The 27,960-nt window shown below is 46.6% G+C and overlaps 1 protein-coding gene across 4 annotated transcripts; it reads left to right on the top strand.

Moving 5' to 3' along the window:
- The first annotated feature begins 157 nt into the window (after positions 1 to 157).
- On the top strand, positions 158 to 27,333 carry LOC146199087 (phospholipid scramblase 1-like). Of its 4 annotated transcripts, none has more exons than XM_084594567.1 (7): positions 158 to 307; positions 17,795 to 17,941; positions 21,488 to 21,565; positions 22,229 to 22,368; positions 23,085 to 23,252; positions 25,205 to 25,366; positions 27,161 to 27,333. In XM_084594567.1, the coding sequence occupies exons 2-7, from the start codon at positions 17,851 to 17,853 to the stop codon at positions 27,218 to 27,220; spliced, it is 699 nt and encodes a 232-aa protein (XP_084450693.1). In that variant the 5' UTR covers positions 158 to 307; positions 17,795 to 17,850; the 3' UTR covers positions 27,221 to 27,333. The 4 variants fall into 4 exon arrangements, with proteins under 4 accessions (XP_084450693.1, XP_084450692.1, XP_084450691.1 ...); XM_084594566.1 differs by lacking the exon at positions 158 to 307 and adding an exon at positions 10,262 to 10,419; XM_084594565.1 differs by lacking the exon at positions 158 to 307 and adding an exon at positions 12,469 to 12,773.
- Positions 27,334 to 27,960: the final 627 nt, after the last annotated feature.

The raw sequence follows: 27,960 nt of genomic DNA, 5'->3' as shown, positions 1-27,960 counted from the left end.
TTGTTTTTCCGTTCATAAAGAAACAAAGGAGAAACAGAACGTCGAAGTTTTGGTGAGCTGCTTGGATCGAGTCGCTTTAAGTGGGGATTAGGGTGCATACATAGCATCGTAACTAAAACGCAAATGTATGCTAGCGTGCATAGCATCACCCATATCTCATCAGTCGATATATGTATCTGGAACAGCGACCGCCCCCTCTGAACGTGACGGTGCTTATCAGTAGCCATACGCCGCGCACTCAAACCGGAGCCGTTATCTTCGGCCGTGTGTGCCTTTTTACCCGACGCAAAAGACGGAGAAACCAGTGGTGAGTACGGACCAAAAGCTCTGTTTCTGTCCGGAACCTTTGCTGTCTTAGCAGTCGGCAAGCATATATACACGAAAACTGCAAGTATATAACCCAAAGTTAATAATAGTTGTTGTACAAATTACTGTCATCGGTTCCCTAAATTCCGATAACGAATAAGCGCTTATGAGAAACGAAATACCCTTTGCAATGTAGGGCTCATCGACCCGCATGTGCCTTGGCAATAGGCCAGAAATTAGAGCGATCTTGTTTTAGACGACTAGGTCGGCGCGCTGAATAACAAAATGGAAGAGGACGCCATTTTTTCTCTTTTTTTTTTTTTTACAACTTTTATGCGACGTTATAGCTCACCAGTGAGGTTCTCGACTAGAAATTTTATTTACTTCTCGGGAAGAAACTGCGCGCACCAAAGCGCGTGGACTTTGACATTTCGATCTCCGAATGACAGCAATAGATTGAGACATGCGAATATACAATAGCCCGAATCGAACACAATATATCTGCATGTGTATGCGCTTGAGTCAAGCTAGTCGGCGGGGAGCGCTGTCATCTGCTGTACACGTATGCATATTTCTTTACAATATACTCTGCGCTAATCTTTGTTTCTTATTTTTAATTCCTTTTTTTGGTGCGTCTGCTTGAAGGGCGTGGGTTTTGAGAATTATAGAGAAGTTCATCTACAGTATAGATGTGCCCGGAGTAGTATAGATCTGCTTTGCTTGTTCATGTAAGGAAAGCACAAAACAATTCCTACGAATGTTTACTATAGGACTTTGCAAGCTGTTCCTACGACGATGTCTATAGTCGTACCAAGCTATAGAACAAGACTGACTACATAATCAGCCTACTTCTGCGCACATATTATAAGGACATTATTGATAGACCTACTTTATATTAGTAACTGATAGTGCTAGTGACGTCTTTATGTATGCGCCATCGTCTCCTCTCTGCCAGTATATGACTTTGCCTGAACTGCAGGGCGGTCTGTGGGTGCTACGTAGCTCACAGCCCGGCTTTTCATAGAGCAACAGGACGAGCTTCATGCTTCAGATATAGTGAGACGAATTCGTGTTTTAAGTCACAGAGCTGGGCAAGTAGCAATTGCTGTGCATTTCTGGGCTATGCTGATAATAGCAGTGGCACCACACCAAGCTCTATAGCTGCAGAGTTTACAGAATTTCCTCGTTGAATGACTTTTTCGTTCTCCACTACTAACCGCGGGGCACATATAGAGTAAGATATATGGGCCCGAAAAAGATTACTGCTACTCGCGCGCTGCCAAGAGTATGAAAATTTGCCGGCTGCATATAGCACAGAAATTATAGTGAAACAAAATGTATGGTTGATTCTGAACCACGCGAAAACATGCGTATACGATAAGGCACTCGATTCGCTGGCGACATTTTTTTTGTTACTCCTTCACGCTCTCGAACTTATGATTGTATTCCTCAAATGCCACCTTTCCTCTCTTTCACGGCTTACTTTTTTATACAGCAAGATGTGTACAGTAAAGTCCCTATCACCTCTTAACACGTTCACTGAGCGTCAAATTATGGGTGGGCGGGGGGATTATCTCATGGTCCGACATTAACCTATCCTTAGCTTTAATCCTTCAAAAAAGCGCTCCGCCGTGCTATTTCAGTTGCTCGACTGCTGATGTCAAAGGCACGGATTCAATCCCAATCGAGGCGGACGCTTTTCGATGGAGGTGAAAAGCGAAGCACATGTGTGTACTGTGCGATGTCAGTGCAAAGGACCGATGTGGTCGAGATCTCCGGAGCCATCCAATACGGCGTCCATCATAACATTGTCCTTTTGGGACGTTAAGCTTCATTATAAGCCATGACGTACACCATTTCTTAATAGGAATTCGTTATTTTTCTCTTGCAGTTCTGCCAGGTGGTGCAATGAAAGCACGCTGTTACATGAATGAGGGGTAAACGACATTAACAGCCTGCTAATCTCCATACACAGAACTCGCGCAAAGGAAAAAGTGCACAGCTGATGCGCACACGCGCGCATATGACGTAACGCGAAACGATTGCAGGCACCGTGATGCCACGAATAAGTTTGAGATCAAAGTCCGCGCAACACGCAAGAAACGGAAAGAAGAAAAATACAAACTCGTGGATGCTTAATGAATGGGCAGTATGCATTGTACCTATACGTAATGGTCTGAACTATTTGAGAATCAGTAGTTCCATTCTTTAGAGGCACTTCGTATTGTTGGTTTGCTAAGGTTGAGACCCTGTGAATGCCATCTCTGTAACTCTGTAAATCACCTGTCAACTCGGTTGTTATATATAGCTCCCTTATAGGTCGAGAGTTGATGTCGTCGCAGTGTTACGTGAGCTGACGAGCGCGGATTGGTCGGCGGCGTAGGTGACGTCATGACACCACTGGGACCTCTCTCAACATAACAGGAAATTCCGTGAAATTATGATAACGGATATTTCTCGAAATGTGGGCTCTAATTTTATCGTAATAATAGGGGGAAGCGCAGCACAGAATAAAAGCGCAGCCTGTCGTACCTTATGGACGGATGATCATGGTGAGGAGCACTGCACCTTTAAATATCGGTTGGACGCCACCAATGCTCGTACCATTATAATGGCCTTCAAAATCATGTCTCCATCTTCAGCGCCGTCGTTTGAACATGCGAGCCCCACCGCCTGTCTGTATACTTACCGAAACGCGTCCGAATACATCCGAATGAACGAAATTTTCGCGCCATGGAGTAATGCGTGTGTTTGACGGGGCCAGAAGCGCGTGAGATATCCAGTTTTCGGATTAACGCAGTTTTGCTGTACATGCGACGTCCCTCCGTGTACACACATCGGTCGTGCTCGGGTGAGGGAAAGCGGGTCAAGATGGAACATAGTGAGCTTGGAGTGTCGGTGCGCTCGACTGTCGTAGCAGTGGCGCCAAAGAGTGCTGCAGGATTGGAATCTAAACCGCCCAACACATTCACAAGGCAGCATAGTAGTAGTAGTAGTAGCAGTAGTAGTAGCAGTAGTAGTAGTATAGTACTATAGTAGTAGTGTAGTAGTAGTATTCGTAGTAGTAGTAGTAGTAGTAGTAGTAGTAGTAATAATGTTGGAGCGGATGAGAGAAAACACTATGAAGCTGAGAGGGGAGGAAGAGGTCGCGTAGCATTGAGGAGTTTAGAACACGACAATGCGTAGACACCGCGTAATCCGCCATAACTGTCGTGTAATTCTTTTTTCAGGTATGTGAAAAATCACTGAATATTTCCGGCCGACATTTCGGCAGGCTGAACATTCGTGATACAAAAACGGGGTGTTCATTGGAATTTTGACTGATATATAAGAAAGCACAACTACGGAAAAACGAATCAAAGCTGATACAAGAAAAGCAGTTCGCGTTCAAAAATCAGAGAGAAACTAACTTTACAAAAGCTTCGCTCCGCGTTCACCTCGCCCTCGTGTCTATCGTTTTGAAATGACCGCTTTAATGTCACATCCAGGGTACAGGTCTACAGTGTCATGCTTAGATCTGTGGAGCCGCGATTGACGTCATGCCAGATACTGCAACGCGTCCAGCCAGTTTCTCCCTTTTATATAGTGAGCTGTGCCAAAATGTACCTGCAAAACCATCCTCCCTCCTTACATTTCGCTATAAAAGGAAGCCGCCAAAGCGCCCTTTGGCCGCACGCCCAAGGCGCGAGATAACGTGTTTCCGCCCGTCGACCGATATGAAACGATTGCTCGGGGATAAATTGATTATATATATGCGTAAGCTAGATGACGCCCAGCGTACTGCCCCACTTAAGATAACGTCGATAAATGTGTTGCACACGTTGGCTTCAGGCATCTAACACGCATGCGCGAGACAACGCCCCGCATATAGCGCCGCTCCACGTCACAGCACCTGCAAATGTACCCCACATGTTGTGTTTCGATACTTTGTGTCCCTAGGCAATGCGTCATCAGTAGCCTTTATTAGCAATCCGGAGAGGAATATCTTTTTTTTTTTATATCTTGAATTTGCTTGCAGTCTTTTCTGTACAAGTATCTGCCTTTTATACGCCGTGTCTAGGCGTGAATTCACATATGAGACAGGTGACTCGGCAATAAGTGTGGAGCAGGTACCAGGTGAAGAAGCCGTTAAAGTGGAGGTTCTTTAAAATTGTTTGCCCTATAATGCTAATAATTATGCCATATAATTATCCCCCCCCCCCCTTTGCAGTGAAGATAAACGAGAGCGGTTGAGATAACGTTTCCTTTTGCCTGTATTCGGTTTTCATTTTTTTTTTTTTACATTACAAGAGGCGTATATAGGTGACTCCTACAACGAAGCCAATACTTTAAGCAACATTTTAATAAGAAATGCTTTCATATGTCGCTCGAACAAAAGCTGTGTACCGATCGTGCATCGATCGAACAAAACGCGCCTAAAAAGTCAACTGACCCCATTATAGTTTTAAACATTTATTCCAGCTAAAAAGCATCCATCTGAAATGCTGTCCCGTGACCCCGCCGGGGTGGCGCAGTGGTTACGGCGCTCGACTACTGTGCCCATGGACGCGGGATCGAATCCCGGCCTCGGCGGCAGCTTTTCGATGGGGGCGAAAAGCAAGGCGCCCGTGTCCTGTGCGATGCCAGTGCACGTTAAAGAACCCCAGGAGGTCGAATTTCCGGAGCCCTCCACTACGGCGTCTCTCATAGCCTGAGTCGCTTTGGGACGTTAAACCCCACAACCGAAATGCTGTCCCCTGAGTTTGAAATCAATTTAGAGGCAAACCTATTTAATTCATGTGTCGTATGCACTATAGTCTTCGAAAACTGAAAAATAAACTTTTTTACAGGACTGACAGTGATGTTGGGGAATAATTTGCAGTAAAAGGAAGGGAACAAAAGGTGAAGGACGGTGGAATTGGACATGAATCTGCGGCGAATTTTCACGCAGGGGTTTTACACGAGCCCGACAAAGTAGGGTCGAGTTGGCCTATCGGGCTGGAAACCGACTGTTGAGCTCAGCGATCGTCAAGTCTAGATAAGTCAGTCCGACTGCAGGGCAGAGATGGGCATTTGACCTCAAAAACCCCGACCTCACCTCAAACTCAAAAAATATTTGGCGACCTCACTCAATCTCAACCTCATAAATTGAGGTCGAGGACCACCAGGCGACCTCACCTCACTTTTCAGGTGACCATTGGCGACCTCACTCAACCTCAACTCAAACTCAAAATGTAAAAAAAAAAAAAAAAGAATCATTAAATTAAACTGTAACCTAAAGCAAATATACATTTGTTGGTAATCTTGGGATATATAGGCAAGCAAGAATTTTGTCGTATGAAGGCTGTTTTTTACTTTTAATTTTATACAACGATTAATATCTCGGATAAAAGCAGAAAAACTCCGGAGACTACATGTCCAACTCTGCACTAAAGTGGCAATCATCTACCCCTCCTCGCCTACCCTTTTGTGGTCGGTTTCATTCTAAGGTCTACATGGGTACCACGTTACTACGCATAGGCCCATATTGCAATACAAAGAGTTTATCCCATCTGACCCACGCGAATAAGATTAGTATTAGAAATAAAACAAGCCAAATCTTACTACATACTGAAAAGAAAAATGCTGTTGACCCTAGTGACGATGACAACAATGACGATATGCTCTTTTTCTTAATTCTGAAAAAAAAAAAAAAAAAGATTGCCAAGCATTTTTTTTAATACACTGTACATTGTTTTGCGACCGAATACATAAATGTCGCACACTAAAAACAGAAGAGAACCGCGCTTCCCAGAGCGTATATAAGGTTTGAGACATCGACATAGTACTGCATTCCTCAGTGCTAGCAAGTAATTGGTTTCATTCACGTATATCGAAACTGACTTTTAAAGAAAAAAATGAATGTCTGAAAATGTTATTCCGACATCTGACCACAAAAATTTTCATCCGATTGATTTTTCCGTCTCGAGCAGACGGCAGCACAAAAGAGACACGCTCAGTTCGCCACACTTATTCGTCCGTCTAGACACCAAAATGTCGAGCCGGAAACCATCTCAGTACTTTCTAGCTCATAAAAACACCTAGGAGAACGCTTTTCTCTTTTCTTTTTCTGCGCCTAAATAAGAGATTTCAAGAGAGACTGGATATTATGAAGTTGAGAATCCGTAACTCTCTTCCTTCCTCCTGCATTGTTTGATTTCACTAGAATTTGAGAACGAAACAAAGGGCCTTAGCGGTGCAAAACTCGTTTTTTTTTTGTTGTTTCAATGGGATTCACTGTATACAAGCCCCATATAATTTTTTTGTCTCTTCTAGCTAGGCAAATGGTTAACATGCGCAGGCAGCTGTGCCGTCCGTTTCATCCTCTTGCATGTGTTACCGTTATATTGGTTAATATAAGGAATGCTAGCACCTTCATCCCATTGCAGTTCGGGCCCCCGTTGAATCTGTTAGAAGGAACAAGCAGCACAAGACCAAAGAGAGGTCAGGAGAATATAAGAATATAAATTTACAGGACCGGAATATAAAACGATGGCGTACAATTCGAAAGCGAGGAGCTCGATAAAATGCTCAGATAGTATTGTGGCGGTTTTCCCTGTTTGTTCACGTTTTCCTTTTTTTTTTTTATCTGTCAGTATCACGTTCTCTAAAAATTTCGCTGCATTATTTTCTGTTAAGTTTCCGTGTAATGTACAGCAGGGTTCTTTATCGAATGTAAGGCAACAGCCGTGACGTGGAAACGGGCATGCACACGACAAACAGTTCTGCTCCGCGCCGTCTGCGCAAAGACAATTTGCTTCGCTTTTTATTTTGCTTGTTTGTTTGCGGCTTCCGACAGAAGCACCGCGGGTCACCGTGTGTTATGTGCTTTGCGCGCTCCTGGGTGTTTGAGCCGGCGGCAAGCATCAGCACAAACAAGTCAGAGGAAACGGGGGTGGCGGGCGGGGAGGAGTTCGTGAAGTAAAAAAAAAAATAAAATATATCCTTCCAAGAAGACCGGAGGGAAGCGTCCTCGGGCTGCAGACATAACGGTGGAATACCGAAAGCTGAGCAGGGGCTGCGGCATCCGGTCGTCCGAACGGGGGGTAACCGAACACCACGAGTCGGCGGGCACATCGCAGCAACTCCGCTTCAAAAGGGGCGCTCTTCGAAGTAAGCCGCGGCAACAGCAAAAAGCCTGGACCTCCCAATTTCAACCTCACACAATGACGACCTCACTAAACCTCAAACTCAGGAGTGAGGTTGAGGTCCAATTTCGTGACCTCACTCATAACATTTCGAGCTGTCGCCGACCTCACCTCAACCTCACCTCACTTCGTGAGGTTGAGGTCGACCTCATGAGGTCGAAACCTCATAAGGTTGCCCACCTCTGCTGCAGGGTTGGCTCGACCAGACCAACTGGGCTGACACGTCAGGCCAGCGCCTCTCTCTTGTCTGCTCGCTGGCCAGGCGGCAGCAGGAGACGGGATCGTGTGCGGTTCCTCCTCTCCCGCCTTCTCCTGGTTCGCTTGCTCGACGCAAGGTGTAGGGGCGAGGCTCAAAGAATTAGGGTGCCTGAATCTTCTAAAGCCCCGCTTTAGGGTCGACAGAAGCGGGTCCATGTAAACACGTACGGATCGGGCTGACTCAACCCGACAACCGGCTCGTCCCGACTCGACCCGCTGGCGTCGGGGCTTGCTATAGGGCTAGGAAGAACTGGCTCGCTGATTGCTTTTGTTATGGCTTCTTTTGCATTGCTTCTTTTTGGAGGACGACATTCACGAGCGTACCGGTGCGGACAAAAGTAAACGGAGCACGATCTTTCCTTCTGCCATTTTTCACGCATTGCATAATTGAAATTGGCAGTCGTGATATGTGCGAACTGGTAGTAGACGCCAGTGCCGTTTCACCCGGACAAATATTGTTTTTTCTTTTTTTTTATCTCCAGGGAAGAGGACGTGATCTTAATTTGAACGGAAAAGCGTGTTCCGTTTACTTACGTCCGCACCTGTACATGGGGAGGTTACCTCGCGGGCGATTTACATTGTTTAGCGAGTGCTGAACACGCCAAGGATTGAGAAAACCTCTGCGGTCGCTGCCTCCGATTTCCAGAATGTTAGCTCTAGTTGAATTTATGGTTGGGAGTCTCTTCAACAGCCGCAGCAGGTTCTCTTGCAAAGTTAAAGACGTCGTTATTATGGTGACTTTTAATTATTTGAAATTCTCGGTTATTCCAGTATCGTAGGCTTTGCAGTCGGGACAAGGAATTTTGTGCTCGTAACGTAATTTCTTCCACATGGAAAATATTGAGAAAGTTGGGAGGACCCTTAAGCACCGCCTTTAAGGCATGACGCGACAGCGTTACCGTTAGTTATAAGGGGTGTTATGGCGCATACGCAACTCTGGCTATGGTGCGCCAAAGTCTGCGGTTCACCTTGCAGACTGATCCTTGTTCGCGTACGTACGTGCACTTTGCTACACCCTTATCTACGAATCCCTTAATTCGTGCGCCTGTTATTTCACACATACTCATAGCACGCACTCTTTAAGCTATCCTAACATATGTAAGACCACCCGACATAGATATAAGCCCCCGCTTCAACCAAGCCCTATGAACTGACCTGTCTGGCACAGTGGCGTATCTCACCCAGGATAAAAGAGTACCGGATTAGCGGCTCATGCAAACTCGGCCATATGTCACATGGTCTTGTGACGTCACACAACCCGCCGACCAATCATTGTCCGGCCGTGTCACCTGCCAACTAGCACCTGCCGTGATTTTTCGCTCACTACGTCGGATTTTTTAAAGAATGAAGCATTTAACGCTGTCGCTTAAAAAAAAAAAAAAGATAACTTGATTATCCCAAGAAAAAGTGACCTTTGAGAAGTCAGCAGCATTATGCAAGGCACAGAGGTTAACGATGGTGCGCCCGCGGTTGCCTGAGCGTCTCGGTGAGCACAATATTCGCAGCAGTGCAATTTGGTTCATGGGCTTTTCTATGCATGTAAGACATAGAATTGGACTTATTCGATTCGTATAGCTTTATAAAAATCAAAACTGTGCGAAGACGGGACCAGTAAAGAGATACGACCGTGCACACACGAACATGCACACTGCGCCTGTGTGTGCGTGTTCGTGTCTCTCTATCACCCTGTCTTTTTCGCGCAGTTTTTAATTTCCAATTTATGCATGGTTAATCTGAACCCATAATATCATTTATTGTCGAAAAACTATCGGTACATACATCGAGGAGTTAAAGTTATATCTTCACCAGCGTGTGAAATGTACCCGACTACGCTCATATCCTGTACTCCTGCCCGGTACACTTGCCCCCTGCCTCTCGGCACCTTACCAGTCCGCATCAGAGGGATGCTGCTTTGTCCCACACCGAGCCGGATCTCTTCAGCTGGTGACCTGGGCAGATGAAGTAGCGACTATGCACGGCATGGATGTCGTACGGCAGCTCGATCGAAGGCCGCCCGCAAAGTTCTATGTAACTTTCTTTACTTTCTGCTTTCTTACCAATAAAAGTTTCGCACCACCACTACCACGAGCAATTATAGTTGTATCTTAATTCCTTAGCTAATGAGACAGTAGTGCTCAGTGGTTAGGGAGCGGCCGATTTGTCTCGGAGGAGCGGCTTTGCTGTCACCGCGTGAAAACCAGAATTTTGGCTACGGTGCCAAGACTATGCAGAGGCGGTGCCGGACCTTCACACTGCGAGAAAAGGGTGAGGAGAGATATGTGTGTTTTTTTATTGCTTGTAGAAGGTCGGGAGAGGAAGTAAGGGGGAGGGGGCAGAATGGTTTAAGCCTGCATGCAGCGGAAGAGTGTGGCAACACTTGGGGCGTCTGCAGCTCTTGCTGTTCCTTTAAACTTCGACGTATACTCTTCCACAACTAAACGAGGCATGTGTGCCCTCGTGTAGAGCAGACGTCCTTCTCAGCCACCGTTTGCATCCGGCTGGACTATTCGACAGTCGCGACCTCGTTCCGAGGAATCATGCTAAGCACTCCTCTCATTGGGTCGCGGGCAGTGACGCAACCGCAAAAGTTGCCCTTTCTCGGGGTCTGGTCGCGAGCGAGTGTGAGAACCAGGGGGATGCCAGCAGCGACGCGGGGCTCGGAGCTTGACGCCAGCGACAACTTGGCAAGGTATGTGAGCGAAGATTTTTCGCTGTGCTCAAGGGCTTTGCCGAAGGACATTCGCGTGCCTTGCCTAACTTGCTCTACAACGTGCCGAGAGCCCTGCTGCCCGCGTTTGCGAAGTCCGGCGACACCCGCCGAATATCAGCCGCCCCAACCCAGCGTCAGCGCATGATTGTTCGCACCAGTTTTTTCTCGCGTTAACGGCCTGTGCGCTCCAATCCTTGCCCACCGCGCATCGGCTCTGCTGCGACCCGCTCCCGGGATACAGTGGACAACTGCATGTGCACTAGCAGTGGGAGCTGTGCAGTACACTGCGGTATTTTATATGACAGCTGCCTGCGCAATAAATGCGTGCACCGTTGAAGCAGGCCTTTATCATCTCAGAGTGACAGCATACACGCGTAGTAATAGCAAACTACAACGTTCGGCCCAATGCTTGAACCTAGATAGTATCTGACTTCACCCGCTGCCAGGACAGGTAGCTGTACACCCTCGGGTTGAATACATATATGTTGAGCTGGGGCTGTTTTAAGTAGACACTCGCAAAACACGCTTTCTTCACTTCGACCCTGAAGCCGCTGTTTGTTGGCTTGGTGCACCGAGCACGTACGTTCATGTACAAAACTTACAACCTAGAAGCCCAAAGGCCCAGGGATAGAGGGTCGGTCGATTGCCTGACGGCTGAGATTGGAAGGTCCAATGCGACGTTATTCGCTTCAGATATTGTTCAGTGGGCCCAATGTATGAGCACACAGATCACCATCATCGTCAACCTAGTTACGTCTACTGCAGCACAAATGCATTTCCGATACTCTTAAAAATAAAACCAGTTGCGTCCATGCACGTCGTTGGGGGATAGGGTAATTGTGGGGCGACAATGCGCCCCCGCGGTATGCTGCGATGAATGGGCGGGGGGTGTGGTAATCACTTTGAGCATGCGCACTCGCACCCTGCTATTACCCTATTCCCCCAACCGATAGGTCCCCCTATTCTAAAGCCGATATTAATTTCATTCGCTCACCTGCCATGTCCTGATATGAGTATCCTGTCAAGGAATCCGGTATACGTTAGCCTAAGGACACCGGTTACCTTTTCATAGGACTGAATGCATTGGCGACTTCTCATGATTTAAGCCGGGATATCCCCACTCGTGTTTGTTTCCCGTTTAACCCACACTGCTCGATCCTGTCCCATAAGTTAATAATATTTTTTCTTTCAACAGCCCAACGCGTTATCCAAAGTTTAGCTTAAAGCACTTTTTTTTTTTGTAGTTTCCATGTTTCCGCTACATTAGTAAGTACTGTCAAGGTGCAATTATTACATACTTTCCTCCTCGGGAATACTGGTAGTCTGCTATTCATGACCGGGGAGAGGGGGGGGTTCCTGCCAAGCGCACTCCTCATTGTTGTGCATTTTACTCTCTTGGTTCGAACCAGCGCATACAGATAACATCATACAAGTGACGAAAGTAGCTTTCAGTATTTAAAATATAGTGACGTCCCCAGTAAGGCAAATTGCCAAAGCTTCAAGAACAAAATACAGATGCCTGGCAGTTTTCACGAATCATGCATCAAAACTGGCGAGAAACAAAATCGTCTTTTCACCGAAATTCCGCACCGTTCTCTATCGCATTGCGCTGCACCGAATGTACGCTACTCTGGTGAAGGTTACACAGTGAATCGAAGATATTGGAGAAAATAAGGGCAGAACAAGTTAAGGGCAAGACAACTCTGCGTAAAAGACGCGACATGGAGACAGGAAAGCCAGTGCAGGAAGCACATTTGCGCCTGCAGTGTCTTATGAAACGACGAGCAAACAAGTCGGTGCTCTTATATCAGTGACGCGTCTCAGTGCGCCGGAAAGCGACAGGATCTCCCCGCTGCTTTGACATAAAAAGAAGTTCCTTCAATGCCACTGACGTTGCGACCAACACTATCAGCTATTGCGACGCAGAAGCAATGAACATTACGCGCCACAGATGACACAGGAAAGTTGCTTCATGTTGGCGGAGACGGAATGGATATAGAAAAATATAACGAAGACTGAGAACGTATATGCAATCGGCGAGTTTCCGCTACACGTGACGCGTCCATTCCTGGCAAAGACAGCTTATAGTGTGTGCGTTTAGAATGTGAGGCTGTCTCACAGCTAGTGTGCCGCTGTGAAAACGGTATAAAAAAATGTGTGTGCATGCTGATGGAGTAGCCAAGAGGTTTCGTCACGCGTGATCATGGCCAATGACGTCGCAGTCGACTCGTAACCAAGCTGAAAAGTGAATGGGTATACCCCCCTCACTCACGCACGTGGGGGTCAAATCTCCGCATTCCAAGCGTCACTTGACGTGGATCCGTTCTTCAGGGGTGAGTGCTAACATCGAGTATCCTGAGGCAGAAAACTAGTCAACGTTTCAGCCTGTACCTTATATCAATCAGCTCTACGAGAGCTTGCAAGTTGAGCAATTGACAATTAATATACAGTTAAAACTCGATTTAACGAAGTTGAGGGGAGCCGCGAAATATTTCGTTAAATGGGGAACTTCGCTAAATCGAGGGAGGCATTTCTCAATCACTTAATCTGATACAGTCGTTTATTATTACATGGTGTCGTGGCATGCATCAATGAAGTACCGCGCGGCATCATATTTGCGAAGCGCAAAAGTGCTCAAAATGAAATCATGTTTGGAAGGACGTAACAGCCAACTTAAACGAAGGTCCAGGGAAGCTGTACTGTTACGTAATCTATAAATCCAATACCAACTTGTCCACTATGCTATGTTGCTACAATAAAATTGCGGCCCTCGCAGCCACCGGCACCGATAGCGCGTATGAAAAGTAGCAACGAAATGTTTGCCTTGGCAAGAAGGGTCCCAGGGGATTAAATTTCTTTCCCAGAATAGGCGTCGCTGATTTTTGTTTCCTTTCGGTTTATAAGCAACATCTGCCCGGATGTTTCGAGAGTTCTTCCTTCATGTGTTCTGGCAAACTGTCTCAGCAGATAAAGAGCAACCATAACTTGTCCAGGTGTTAGTATGCGACACCGCAATGAAGTCTCTTTGCCGAACGAAATTTAACAAATGAATACTCGACTCCAGCCGCTTTCCGAAGTAGTTAATTTGAAGGATCTTAGAAGGATCTCTCTCTCTCTCTCTTAGAAACGGCATCGATCACTTGAGTAATTTCGGACGTGCGGTTTCTTCTGAATGTGCTCGCTTGGTGAGCGTAAGCATGCGATGGTTCCGCCGACGTGCAACCATATATCAGGTCGTTTCCAAGTAGCTATTTATAAAGGGAAAAAGTTGTTACGTTGAAACGAACGCACTTCCTCTTCTCAATTGTGGAGCAAAAAATTAGAGGACATTGTTTAAACTGCATTGGCAGGATGCGAAAGCCAATTAGCGCTGCCGCGGCATTTTTGTAGTTTTTACTTTTCAATGTGTTTATCTATATTTTTGGATTTTTTGCTTATTTATAATTTTTATTATTTCATTTAGCGCTGTCATTATATATTATAAATAATAATAATAATAATAATAATAATAATAATAATAATAATAATAATAATAATAATAATAATAATAATAATAATAATAATAATAATAATAATAATAATAATAATAATAATAATAATAATAATAATAATAATAATAATAATAATATCAGCATCAATAATAATTATTTATTTTTACATATCCTGATAATGCTTTCGACTAATTGATTTACAGTGAAGGAACTGCGCAGTGTCTTTCAGACTTTCTTTGCGGACACCTCTACTATACCGCACTAAGGTTCGCATAGACAGTCGTGTCTTCACTTTTTGCGTCCACATATTGCGTCCATGGTTTGGCCTCGTCACCGTAGCCTAATAACGCTTTCCCATTTATAAATAACGAACGAGAAACACAACATAAGATGTTTATAACGATGTCCGCAGGCAGGCACATGACTGCATCTGGTTGGTTTAAGAAAAAACGTTAAGCTAAGAATTATTTCTCATGTCGATGTTAATAAGCTCCGCTAAAACGTCTTTCCTTTTTTTTTTTTTCGGAAATCCACGCTGTTCTACAGAACATTTACAGTTCAGATTATATTCAACCGCACAATAATGTTTTCCACGACTTCAGTTGCACAGCGCCTTTTTTTTTTTTTCCCCATTGGGGATATATTGTAACCCGTGGGAACTGCTTTGCTGGATTGTCGTCCCCGCAAAGTATGAATATGCTGTTAGTAAATCGCTTATTAGTCATATCTCGACAATGTTTTTCTATCTATGCGAGTACACTCTTTTCAAACGACATATAGTAAGTCGGTATCAATAACAAGAAGTGGAAGCTGTGACAGATTTTCTCTTCTTGGGCTCCAATATTACCTCGGAAGGAGACTGCAGCCATGAAATTAGGAGACGCCTGCTTCTGGGAAAGAGAGCAATGGTTAGCCTTGACCGCCTAGTAAAGAGCAGAGACATTAGTCTGCCAACCAAGATCCCTGTAACTCGTGCTATGGTCTTTCCAGTTGTGTTGTATGGATGCGAGAGTTGGACTGTGAAGAAGGCTGACCGCCGAAGAATTGACGCGTTTGAATTGTGGTGCTGGCGGAGACTCCTGAGAGTTCCTTGGGCTGCCAGAAGATCAAATCAGTCGATATTGTCGACCATAAACCCTGACTGCTCATTGGTGGGTCAAATTCTAAAGTTAAAGCTCAGCTACTTTGGTCATCTGATGAGAAGAAAGGAGTCATTGGAGAAAGATTTGATGTTGGGAAAGGTTGAGGGTCACCGGAGAAGGGGTAGGCAGCAAACGCGATGGTTAGATGCCATCCTTGAGGCGCTGCAGATGAAGTTATGTGATGCTAGGAAGATAGTGAGAGACCGGAAAGCGTGGCGTGATATGGTCCATAGGGTCACGAAGAGTCGGACACGACTGAACGACTGAACTGAACTGAACTGATAGTAAGTCGAGCAAGAAGTTTGGTTAACTGACCCGAAGGCCTACGCATGGGGACAAATGCGCAACTTGATACACTGCTCTGCGCAAGCAGAGATGCTCGGGAAAACAGGCTCTACGCTTGGCATAGCGGCGCTGACATCCGAGCTAGATAGCGGCCCACGACGGTGTGCGGTACACGCCGCGTGGCTGTGAGCATTCAACCATTCAAGCGGTCGTCACGCGTTCGCGCACCGACTTGTTGCACTGCCTCAGTGACTGGCCCTCGTCGGATCTTTCGCACGCGTGACAGCAGGGTGAGAGTTGAAAAGGTGAGGAACCTTTGGAGCATTTAGACGGACATCGCTGAACCGTTGACGTTTGTTGGTCATCTGGTTTGGAGTTTTGGCATGCCGAAAATGTCATGGGACAGTGACGAGACCAAATCAAAGACGACAAAGGAGTCCGCGCTTTGCGTGTCGCCTTTCGATTTTCTTCGCATTGTAGCGATCGAAAGGTTCGCCTTAGTTCCAGGCATAGCTGCGACGATACCGAAAATGTGTTCCGTGTATGTGATCTGAGAACGTTAACCTTCGACGGGATGCATGGAGAAGGTAGTAAGGCGCGTCTTAACATCACCGTTCTGTGAATGTAGAGCCTGTGGATTAACTGTCCGTTTCGATTTTGAGATGTCCCATTAGCCCCCCTCCCTCTCTGCCTCCTTCTCCTTTTTTATTTCTCGCATGTCTTCCAGAAAAAACAAACACGGTTGTTAAATTATGACGAACTAGCATAGACAGGTGTACTATCAGATTCAAGCGAAAAGCGAAGAATACAAAGCCCAACATACAACGAGGAGACGAGCACCAGACACGTTTGTATACGCGTGCACGTACAAAGAAGCGAACTCCACTATGAGCTTTGTCTTTGATGTCGTTAAGACTGGTCTTTGGAATTACGCGTCAGTTCAACTCGTGGCCTGTATTTTCTCTCAAACAACTGGCACTTTTTGTGGTTTTGTGTTCTGTCCATGTTTTACTTGACGCCGACCCTGCATATGACTAGATGCGATGACAGTTTACAAATATGATCATGTTTCACGTACGCCAATGCATGGGTAGGTCTTCGTTGTGTAAGCGCTGTCATACATCGCCAATACAATTAGCCTGTTCTTCTCTGTAGGCGGCCAAGGTGATCTACATAGGCGTGATATATGTACCATCGTTCGGCATTACTGACATACGTTCGAATTACTAGCGCTCAGGAGTGCACTCGCTTACCCTAGGTGCACTGTAAAAATCACAACGGTCACCAAAGGACAAAGGTTATCCATGCTGTAGTGAAATGCACCTGACGCTTGAGAGGTGTAAGCAGGTGACCGTCAGACACTTTCAAACATAGACACATATGAGAGGGTAAGCGTCCTGAAGAGTAGCAGTTGTGCTCTCTTATAACAGTGTGTGTTGCCAATGATGCAGTTGCAGCTTCGTGCAAATAATGGTGGCCATTTTTAACGGCCTTATTCTTCATAAATTCCAGTTTGACCTAACCTTTCAATGTGGCCCGAAAAAGCAACAAACAAAACGGAAGTGATTCACGGTCACTGAGTTGCCTTGCTTCGAAGAAGTTTGCACCGAGGAGCGCAATACAATGCTTGCGGGTTTTTACAGCTGCCACATCGCACGGAGATATGAGGCGGCCGATCACATTGTCTCCTTTATCGTCGCGTGTACACGGGACAGAGTGCTGCTAAAGTCGTCGAGCAAGCACGTATGCGTTCGCAAGCCAAACGAGCAACCGTTTCGCGATTCGCATACAACAAATTCGTTCACCACGTGCTCCTTTTAAAGACTACTTCATCGCATGTAAACATAATCAACCGAAACGAACCGCTACCTTTACGGCGCTAGGTTCGCAGTCGTGTATACCATCACTGCTAGGGTCGGGTAACGAACAGAGACAGAGACTGTGCAGAGTATTTTACAGAACAAAATCGAATAATCATATTATAGCTGGAATCGAGAGGGGCAAACGAATTTTGGAAAGCGGAACATGTGAAGCAGGGAGGAGATAACGGACAACAGATGTGCTGCTGTAAGCAGGCGGATTAACTAAAGCCCCTGTATCGGATTAATAGGTTAAAAAAAATTTAACAACAGGGGGCGACAAACGTCGAGGCTGGAGAGGAAGGGCGATTCAGAACTGCACGGGTACACAGTGGCCGCAATTGGCGCAGGGCAGGCCATACTGAAGATAGTGGGCGTAACCAAGCTTTTAATGGTGGCGCAGATATAGGAAAGCCTGGCGACCGGAAGCCGCAGGGGACCAGTCTTAAAAAGCTCGTATTTGTCATCACTTCTACCATTAATTGCGAACTTCAAGCATGCGCAATTGATACGATTAAAGTTCTCACGTTTTCTTTGTTATTTTTTTCCTCTCTCTCTTTTCGGCGCGCGCCTCCAGAGCATTAACCCGGACGGTTCTTTCGAAGACACTGCCTGACGACCGCCGCCGCCACCATGATGAACCCGGCGCATATACCGCCTGGTCTTGAGTACCTGGGCATGGTCGACCAGATCATCATCAAGCAGAAAGTGCAACTACTCGAAGGTAAGGCTGGGAGGAGACGAAGGAGCTCGTGGTGTCACTGCGGAGTTATGTACTTATGTCTCGTTCAACCGGGTTAAGTGGAGAAATATGGGAAAGGCCTTCACCATGCAGTGGGTATTGTCAGGCTGAGGATGATGATGATGATGATGATGATGATGATGTGTATCGTTGTGTACTTCTTATGCCTCAGCGCTTGTTTGTGTACTTCTTATGACCTCGTCTTTTTAGCGCTGTCTACCCTCAGTGGATTACCAACTTGCCCAAGCGTCTGTTTTACCCTGCGAACATGCAACCGCGCCCGAGCAATGCGAATCAAAACAGAGAGGAGGGAGAGTTCGAGGCTCTGTGCATTCTTGAGCCGAAACGCCCAGAAGCCGCGTGTGGTGTGTATACCGCCCGAGATCGAAAGTATTTTTAGCGCTTGAGCACTTATTAGCCTTTTATATACACAAAACAAGAAAAATATGCCAAACGAAGAAGTGCGAACGTCTTCATCTGGTGTTGCTGCTTAGCAAAGAGCTCATTCACTCTCTATTTTTGAGAAGGAGATTGATCGACTGACTAACAAAAGCCTAACTTTGATTGAAGCCTAAATTCCGCTCGCAATTTTTTTAACTTTGAGAAAAAGAAATATATACAATGAAGGATTTTGTTAGGTCTCAGGATCTAGGTTTCTATTTCTAATTTCAGTGCAGAAAGTAGTCTAAATACTGAGTGATATTCTGCTTTTTCTACATGTTTTCGCGTGCTTAGAGACGAGTTCATTTTCACAGGCACATATAAAAATTAGAGTACTTGATCCAACGATAAAGAGGAAAGGCAACTCTATATTCTGACTTTATTGCGCTTCACATCTAACCTTCACACGACAATCCCCGTCATGAGCGCCATTAGACCTCCCTTTTTAAAATAAACACAAAAAATGAAACTGCGCTGAGAATGGCAGCCTAACACGGCTTCCGCAAGCCGGAACAGGACCCTCTACATTACTAAGTGAAGCGGTCTTGACACCAATATAAAATAATGTGCCCGAGCGGCTACCGCGATACTTCTGGAATTAAGTAAGTTTCAACGGTGAAGGCGATACAGATGCACGTAATTGCAACCGGCATTATTGTTTCAGGCGTTGAAAACACTGCTCGAATAACTAAAGAAAAAGCCACTATTTTAGACAAGATATACATCTGCACGCCACTGCAATCGGCCTTATTGTTTCAGGCGCTGAAAGTACAGTGCAAGAATAATTGAAAAACAAAATAACGCCAGCATATTAGCCAGTGTCACAAGCAAAAGTTGAGGAGAGCTGATGTTTTGCGCATGCCTGTCTGCAGGGTATCTGAACAGCGCAAACTGCGAAATCTATTCGTCAGTGAACGGAACTACAAGAATAGAGGGAAGCGCAGGCCCGTGAGGCGGAAATCGTGAGCGAAACGCTATTTCCGTTGCTAAAGCCTGTGGCGGGAACACCCTGCTCTATCTCGCGCCTTTCTCACAGGCACACCCTCAGGCTCGAGAGTCGACAGACCGGAAGGCCACGGAGGCGCGGTTATGACGTTTTACGAGCGGATCCCGTGAAATCGCTATATTACATTATAGAACGCCTTCCTTGATTTTCTTATTTACATCATGTTCTTTCTACAGGCCCAGAACTCACTCCGCGTCATTAGGACCCACGGTCGCTCTCTCGCGCGCTTCTTACTTTGCGTTTCTTTCTTTCGTTTTCTTTTTTAATTCATGGAAGCAATTGGTCTTGCTGCATGGCCTAGCTGGTCTTGTTGACAGCCAAAGCAGCAGCAGCATACTAAATTTCTCGACTTCTTGATTGATTCGCAATTGCATTTCGACGGTTCTTTCTTTTTAAAGTTAGAATAGCTACAGTAACCTAACAGTAGACAGAACAGAGAAATAGGCCATACTTCCCCGCAGGCTTTGGTGGCTAGGTTTTATTTTGATGAAACGACGCCCGGGTGTTGTGCGGTGTAAGTACACGTTGAAGAACCTCGGATGGGCCATTGATCTTTTGATTAGGAAAATACGTTCGATTTCGTTAGCCATCCTTACCTATTCCAAGCCGAGAAAGCTGTTATATGCTGATTGCTAGCGCATGGGCAGAGCTCTATATTCCAGGTCGGTTTCCGCAGTTACTTTGTTACTCTTACTGTGTTAGGTCGTACATCAGATGCTTTCGAGGTGGGCCGCGGGGTCCGGCAGAGATGCCTCTGTCTCCTGCTGTCTATACGGGCTCTCATTTAAACCTCTTCTACAGCGGCTCTCTCGGGATAGCAGGATCGCTCGACTTTCCTCGCCACCATGTTTTCCACCAGCTCCCATTTTTGCTTAAGCAGACGACCTAACCACCCCACCGGGGTGGCGCAGTGGTTATGGCGCTGGACTGCTGTTCCCAAGGACGCGGGATCGAATCCCGGCCTCGGCGGCAGCTTTTCTATGGAGGCGAAAAGCAAGGTGCCCGTGTGCTGTGCGATGTCAGTGCACGTGAAAGAACTCCAGGTGGTCGAAATTTCCGGAGTCCTCCACTACGGCGTCTCTCATAGCCTGAGTTCCAGACGACCTGACCATTGTCATTCCGGATGAGACACCTGTCCGCCGTTCTGGACGTCATAGAATTGTACTGCAGGGCGAGTGGGGCTAAGGTTAACGAGTCAAAGAGTGTCATCCTCTATTTTGGCTGTGCACCATCCAGCTCGCAGCCTGCTCACGGTCTCCCCGTGAAGACTGATGGCAGTCACCTTAAGTCCGGGAGGTCTGTCAGGTACAAATTGCTCTATGGTTCAAAGGAAGAACGAATTCAGGGCGCGAGATTATGCGAGAAGCTGCTGTACCCGCCGACGGCTCTCTTCTGTACTCTGCGCTGACCTATGTCGCCGGCGTAATACCTTTGCTGGCATGGACGAAGCTCTGCTTGAAGCGGATCCGTTTCCTTTGGGGCGGGGTTCAGACAAGGTCCGTGGTGAAACTGGGTCAGCATTTCACGTCAGGCGGGCCCAAGTGGCGCTGAGGTGGAACATGCCTCTCACTCGTAGCCTGACTGCTTTTTTTCTGAGCACTCGATTCCTCCTCTTTGTCCAGAGCACGTGCTCTCACTGCGTGCCATGGACTAGCTCTCCATCGCCCTTTTAGGTGGTGATAGTGGTTATTGAATAATGAAAAAAGGAAGGAAAATAGTGTTGCCGGCCACGGCAACTGCCATCTAAAATCGGAAGCACTCGAGCTGCGCCCGGTGGGAAAGAAAATGGGATAGGGAGAGGATAGCGAGGGGTAGTACAGAGGGGATGCTATAGCAAGAAAAGAACAAGGCAGCCTCCTGCTTTAAGTGTCTCCGTAAGGTGGAATGGTGTAGTTTCGGCTTCTCACTCCAAGTCTCCCTCCTTTCCGCCTCGGCGAGAGTTTGTTGCTGCAAATACTTCTTTTCTACTTTGAACTCATGATTTTGAGGAACTTTTGAAAGTGTTCTCTGAAGCATGTAATGTACAAGTATATTATATCAAGGGCGGCGTTATAGCTGTCGCTTTTGTACATTTTTTACAGTGTTCACCGGCTTTGAAACAGCAAACAAGTATGCCATTAAAAATAGCATGGGCCAGGACGTGTTCTACGCCGTCGAAGGTAAGTGCCGTCGACTGCCGTATATACCGCGACACACGTGAGCGATATGCGACACGTGTAGATGTGCCGACTTTGCCAAGGTGACCAATCAATGGGGCTAGTTGTTGTCTGTGTGCTGGAACATTTGTGGCTTCCTTTAAGCTTGCAATGCCAGCGGCGCAGCAGCGGATACGGACCTGTAAGTTTCGTACTTGAAGCTCTAGTTGTTTTAAAAAGCAAAACTGTAGTATCCACTAAAGTGCTGCGCAGCGGCTATCATCCTGCGATACTGGTATACTACGCTGCTCGCGCTGACAAGTGAGCGAGCCCACCGTCGAAAGCATTAAATGTGGCCAACATCTCCAACTTCAGTATAGGAACTTGATAACCGCCGAACTGTACAGCAAAAAAGTTACCTTACTATAAGATGAAGGAGAATTTACTAGAGCTATTGCACCTCAGCCCAGGAGATGGGAGACAGCTGCAAATGAACTGCTGTCTGTGCTGTTTATGAACTGATGTGCTGTTTATTCGTAGAAAGGCTCCATCCAGAAAGCAGCTGCGCAAAAGATCAAATTTCGGCTCACGGCGAGAAAGCGTTTTTTTTTTTTTTTTTTTTTTTAAACAAGGGCCCGAAACTACGCGCGCATTCCCATTTAATTCACGCTGTGGTATATCTCGCAGACACTGACTGCTGTACGCGGAACTGCTGCGGTCCCATCCGACCCTTCGGCATTAAAGTGCTGGACAACTTCAAGCGCGAGGTCATGTACATCGACCGGCCCCTAAGGTGCAGCACCTGCTGGTTCCCCTGCTGCTTACAGGTCAGTAGTGCTCATTGTCTTTTGCTCCACCCGTTTCGCCTACGATGCATTGAGGGCTACGTGACCCCCCACGTCAGTGTGAATTAAGCGCATATATAGTGTACTGTGTGCGTCTTACAAACAAGTGTAGATTGATCGCGCTTCAGAAAGTGTCTATATCATATGCGTTCGCTATGCATGTATATGATATACCGATTCCACGTGCAGCCTCAAACTTATGCTCTGACTGAAATAGAGGCGTCAGAAATGAGTTTCCGATAAACCGTAATAACTTTCGAATAATAGCAAGATCAAATTATGACTTCTGGATCACCACGTGTATATAGCGATGACCAGTATTTTCGCCCGTTGCCAGTGTAGTTCGTGTGCTATTATGGAATTTTATTACAGCCCGACCCGCGATATCCAGTTTCACGAGGTGCCCCTAAAGCAAATGCTTTTCGCGGGGAGCCTCCTGAGCATGCGCACATAGCCACGAGAGGCCGGGCGCACACTTGCCACTTCGGAGGCGCACTGGTATCCCCTCGAAAGCGAATAGCGTACGCTACGTTAAGAGTCTGTATTTTTGAGTAAGGTGTCGAATACAGGTCCAGTTGATATTTGCGTTCGTATATGGCCGCGTGCAGAGGATTCGCCAGTGCTTTTCTGTTGTGTTCGTCCACTCGCCACTAACTTACGACGTTGTTTTCTTTTTTCTCTCTATCCTTTAAGTACAGACCCTGGAGGTGATGGCGCCTCCAGGCACGCCCATTGGCTATGTGGTCCAGGAGTGGAGCATCATCTACCCCAAGTTCCGCATCGAGAACGCCATGCACGAAACGGTGCTGCGCATCGAAGGGCCAGCCTGCCGGTGGAACTGCTGCTGCAACGACGTCGTCTTCCAAGTGAGTAGTCTCTCTCTCTCTCTCTATCTCTCACTCATTCACTCACTCACTAATTACGGCAGCCTGATGCATGACACGCTTCCGCTTTCTCACAAATCAGAAGGCAATCGTTTTAGTAAGTTCCGCTCTTGTATAGATGCGATAGCGAAATGTTAAATCTATATTCTTTTACCGTATGTATAGCAGCAATCATGAAATGGCTAGGTAATGCAGCGACGGCTGGCATTTACGGTACCCTTTTCCGACGACTGTCGATTCTTCTCGCAGGGGGAGGGCTAACTGTATCAGCAGACTGGTTTGTGATACGGCTAAATTTCCCAACGCGCATGAACCTCCCCTGTCAACACACACCAGCGCGTGCACAAATTTGTAGTGGCGGAAGCACTGAGTTCAATCACGGCATTCAGCCGCGTAAAGCTTGCAGCCATTCGGGGTCATCTCCGGGCAATGTGATAGAGCAGTGCGCACCCTTAAATTAAAAAATCGGATAGCCAATGGTTTTCAGGTAAACTGCTGTTTCCTACCTGATTTGTAGATATCTATGCGGCTGTGCCCGCGCGAAGGTTGCTTCAAGAGACTAGCAGCTCCGGCGAGGCGATGCTTTATTAGCAGCCCAATGCGCTACTCGAGTGGTTTACACAAGGGTGATGCACGCTGCAGGTTCTGCACAATTGATGAGGTAGCTTCCCCGCTTCACACTCGTCGGGGATTGAAGACTCTAGTTGGCATGAAAGCGACATGTCTTGGTATAGCTCCTTGAATTGTAATTCGTCCACAGCAAGTGTCTCGGTCATGAGCACATGACCGCTCTGGAGAGTTTAGTATGCGGTTTCTGCGTCACATAAACAGACGTCCAGAACGGATTTTATAATATGTAAACATCATTCTTGCCTGCTTTTGTATTTCTGGCTGTTATAGTGTAAGCCCGAACACTACGAGCTTCGGATAGAACAAACGCAACCCGCGTGGCCGTCAGGTTCGTTATAAGTATAGGCTCGACCTCATCACCACCTCAGCCACTTCACCCCTTCCGTAGGCACCTATAAGCGCTCTCAAGCATACCATGGAAATCTACATCGATTTTACAGAAACTTCGCTGTAGAAATATTTGTTCTACTCTGGGACGAAGTAATAATTGGTGTGTGGGACGCCACTCCTACCTCATGATATGGGGAAGGCATACCACCGCTGTGCGCAGAAGGCTACGGCTGCGCTCTATCTTCAGAAACAAAAGGAGTTAGCACTGGCTCACGCAAACGCTCGCTGCTAGCACTGCATTCTCGACCGTCCCGGCGTGCCGTCATATAGGTCTTTTACGTGCGTCGGCTTTGTGACAGTCGCCAACTGCGGGTCGTCGTTGTCGGCGCAATGAAGCGACCGCCGTGTGTGTGCCGTGCAGACTGGTTAATATGAAACATGGCCTCCGAGATCACTTCCGCAAACACGCGCGCAAGGGTGATCTCGGAGGCCATGTATGAAAGCACCTCTGACAGATCGTTCCACAACGGGGAGTGGCTGTCGAATCTGCAACGACGAACTCGGTTGTTGTGGATGCTAGCTGCAGTGATGTGTAAAGTTCCGAACTCTGACCTTTGTTGCAGTAGCAAATCACAACACACGAAGGCAATATAAATGTGTGGAAGGCACAATTTGCGCAGTGCTGGAATTGAAAATGCCGCTAACAGGAATTTAATAGTAGACACGATGTGGTATCCTACACAGCACGTCAAAACGTCGATGGTCCCAACGCATGTATCCGGTCGCGTCTGATATATGCGATAAGCGGGATCCGTGTACGTCTGAAGCCTGTCTTTTTACGTGCAATAACCTGCTTGCTGGCATGCGCTAATAGACAGTGGTTTATGTCGCAAGTTATCATCGTCATCATCAGCGGCGGGATACCTGGCGCTCCAACGCTCTTTAATGTGCGAAAAATGTGCTCTGATTTGCAGGTGCTTTCAAGAGACGGTCGGACGCAGGTTGGCCGTATTTCCAAACAGTGGTCGGGTCTCCTGAAGGAGGCTTTCACGGACGCCGAGAATTTCGGCATCTCATTCCCCATGGACATGGATACGAGCATCAAGGGGGTGCTCATCGGGGCAGCCTTTCTCATCGTACGTGCTCCCGCCTTTCTTCTTCCTTTGCACTTTGATATTATGCTGACAAGGCAATATGCGTAGGGCATGCTGTTCGGCCAGAACAGTGCTAGCAATAGCCAGCATTCACCGTCGGAATTGTTCACTGGCGATGATAGCTAGCCGTACGTGCACACGTCCCGATAACTGTGCAGTCAAGGCAGACACGTGACCAGTTGCCATGGTCACGACCGATGGTACACGGTAGCTCTCCGCTGAGAAGGAGGCAAAGAGCTGCGCTGTCGTGCTTGGGCGGCCGGCATATGTCACCTATACGTGCTTATATGGCCTGTTCGAAATAACGACCGTATATGATGATGCTCTTCAGCTGAGAGGTGTGTGCTGCTTTTGGTCTGAGTATAGGGTTTAACGTTCTAAACTTCTCAAGCTAGGAAGGATACCGTGGTGGAGGGCTCCGGATAATTTCAACAACTTCGGGTTCGTTAACGTGCACTCATATCACACAGTATATACACGTGTCTTAGTTTCTTCCTCATTAAAAAGCGGCTGCTCCGTCGAAAACGAACCCGCGCAGCTGTCTAGCGCCCTAACCACAGAACCACCACATGGGGTGACAGGCGAGCTGTAATCCAAGTGATACGTGATTTTGACCGGGAAGAGTCGCCAGTTGGAATAAACGGGAACGTCGAATTTAGTGAGATCGAATTAATGAGTTTGCATTGTAATCCATGGTTTGCGATCCCAAACAAAAACGAGAAGATGATGGGCTAAAGCAGCTGCGTTGTCAATTATATAACTCGAACGGGTACAAAGCCTGGCTGTTCCAGTGACGGAAGCGCTTAAAGTTAGTGCACATAATGAGCAAAAAAAAAAAAAAGCCGGAGATTAACTTCGCTTAAACCGATTATGACATACACAGTTTTGGCATGCTTTTTGGCGGTTTATCGTTGATATAGATTGGCATAGAGTTTGGCTAAGCGTTAAACCTCTTTAGGTGGTTGGTTTTGGGAGAAAAGGAAAGACGCAGTATCGTCTCCTGCTCGGTGGACGCCGACACTTGCAATAAACGACATACTATTGGAGGTGCACATATGTCATCGGTTCGAATCCATATGACAAGCTGCCACTATACTTACGTAGGAAATGGACGGTAAATGGGAAGCGAAATGATATGACACCACCCCAAACGCTGCACAAAGAATGATGACGTCACAATTTTAACGCGAAATCGAGATATCCTTGGTATTACTTCCCGCTCAGACTTCACACTTCCTGCTAAGGTCACTCACGAGGCAAACAAGGCTTTCGCCTCAACGTTAAACGCCCACACACTTCGTAATTTGCACAAAGCAGAATGGAATACAGATTGTGTTACGTTATTTTCAGACCTTGGCCCTTTCCTGCTCATTCTTTAATTCGGGCGCTGACTCTATGCAAATTTAGCCATTCCGTTGATTTCCACCTTGTTGCTTCGATCGATTGCAGTGCTCTGAACTAGTAGGAGTGGACAGCATATACTGTCTGAACAGATATTTAAAACACTGTGTTCAAAAGAAAACCACGCATATCATATACTAAGTTATAAGAGAAAACTACGAAACAATCTTTTATGTATGGCCGGCATTTCGACTGGTGTCGATAATACTTTAATATCATTAGCTGCCGAGTGCTCAAGTTAAGGTTTTAACACTGTTCACATAGTATGCATGAAATTACACCCCAGAAAGATCTCTCGTGCTATATATGTCTTATTCGTTGCCAAGTCATATTGAATGGGAGTGCATGATGACATTCGGCTTCACTTCGTTACAGGACTTCATGTTCTTTGAGAAGCAGGCCAATGAGGAAGACGACTGCTGTGGAATGTTCTGAACGGAGTCATACAAGCGTGTCGAAGAGGAAGTGGAGTTACTTCGAACGTTGCTTTCTTTTGTCGGCCCAAAACTCTTGTGTGCGAATGGAAGAAATATATCTATACTTGTTTTTTTGTTTTGTTTCTTTTTTCCTTTTTAATCGAGAACGTCGCTATGGGTCAGAATTCCTCTTGACGAGACACTTGAGCGAAATATAGCACGTAGCGAATTGAGATCGGGCCGTGATACAGTGTCAGTTAACAACCTGTATTTATTTGTTATACTGCTTGTGCGCGTGCCGATTACTGCATGCTTGCACAGCACGACTCACGAGTACCTCAGTACTACCCACTGCTTTAAAAAGTAGTGTCTGATGCTGTGAAATGTGCATGTAATCGTTGTAAAAAGGCTTCTAAACAAATGAAAAAATGCCGACGATTAATTTACTTCCCAATGCGAAATTTGAGCGCAGCTCATCAGTAATAATTGGTTCACAGGAAGGGAAAGGCGCAGTATCTGTCACACTTGTTTCTGTGGGCACCTGAACCGCGCCTTAAGAGAAGGGAGGAAGGTGGGAGTAAAAGTAGAGAGAAAGAAGAGCCGTAGTGGAGGGCTACGGAAATTTTTAACGTGCGCTGACATCGCACAGCACACGGACGACGCATCCGCCGATGTCGGGATCGAACCCTGGTACTCCGGCACAGCAGTCGGGCGTCTAACCACTGCACCATACTGGCGGGCCAACAGCTCATCAGCTGT

The sequence above is a fragment of the Amblyomma maculatum genome, chromosome 2 (assembly GCF_055883805.1).
Source record: "Amblyomma maculatum isolate TAMU_Amacu chromosome 2, ASM5588380v1, whole genome shotgun sequence".
NCBI classification, from domain to species: Eukaryota; Metazoa; Arthropoda; class Arachnida; order Ixodida; family Ixodidae; genus Amblyomma; species Amblyomma maculatum.
Note: the sequence above shows the minus strand (reverse complement) of the source record. Positions and strands in the feature narration are given on the sequence as shown.

What these genes read in the sequence shown, in the direction of transcription:
- LOC146199087 (XM_084594567.1), top strand. Translation starts at nt 17,851, where the DNA reads ATGATGAACCCGGCGCATATACCGCCTGGTCTTGAGTACCTGGGCATG. An exon ending in GAAAGTGCAACTACTCGAAG is followed by an intron (nt 17,942 to 21,487) that starts GTAAGGCTGGGA and finishes CATTTTTTACAG; the next exon opens with TGTTCACCGGCTTTGAAACA. An exon ending in GGTTCCCCTGCTGCTTACAG is followed by an intron (nt 22,369 to 23,084) that starts GTCAGTAGTGCT and finishes CTTTAAGTACAG; the next exon opens with ACCCTGGAGGTGATGGCGCC.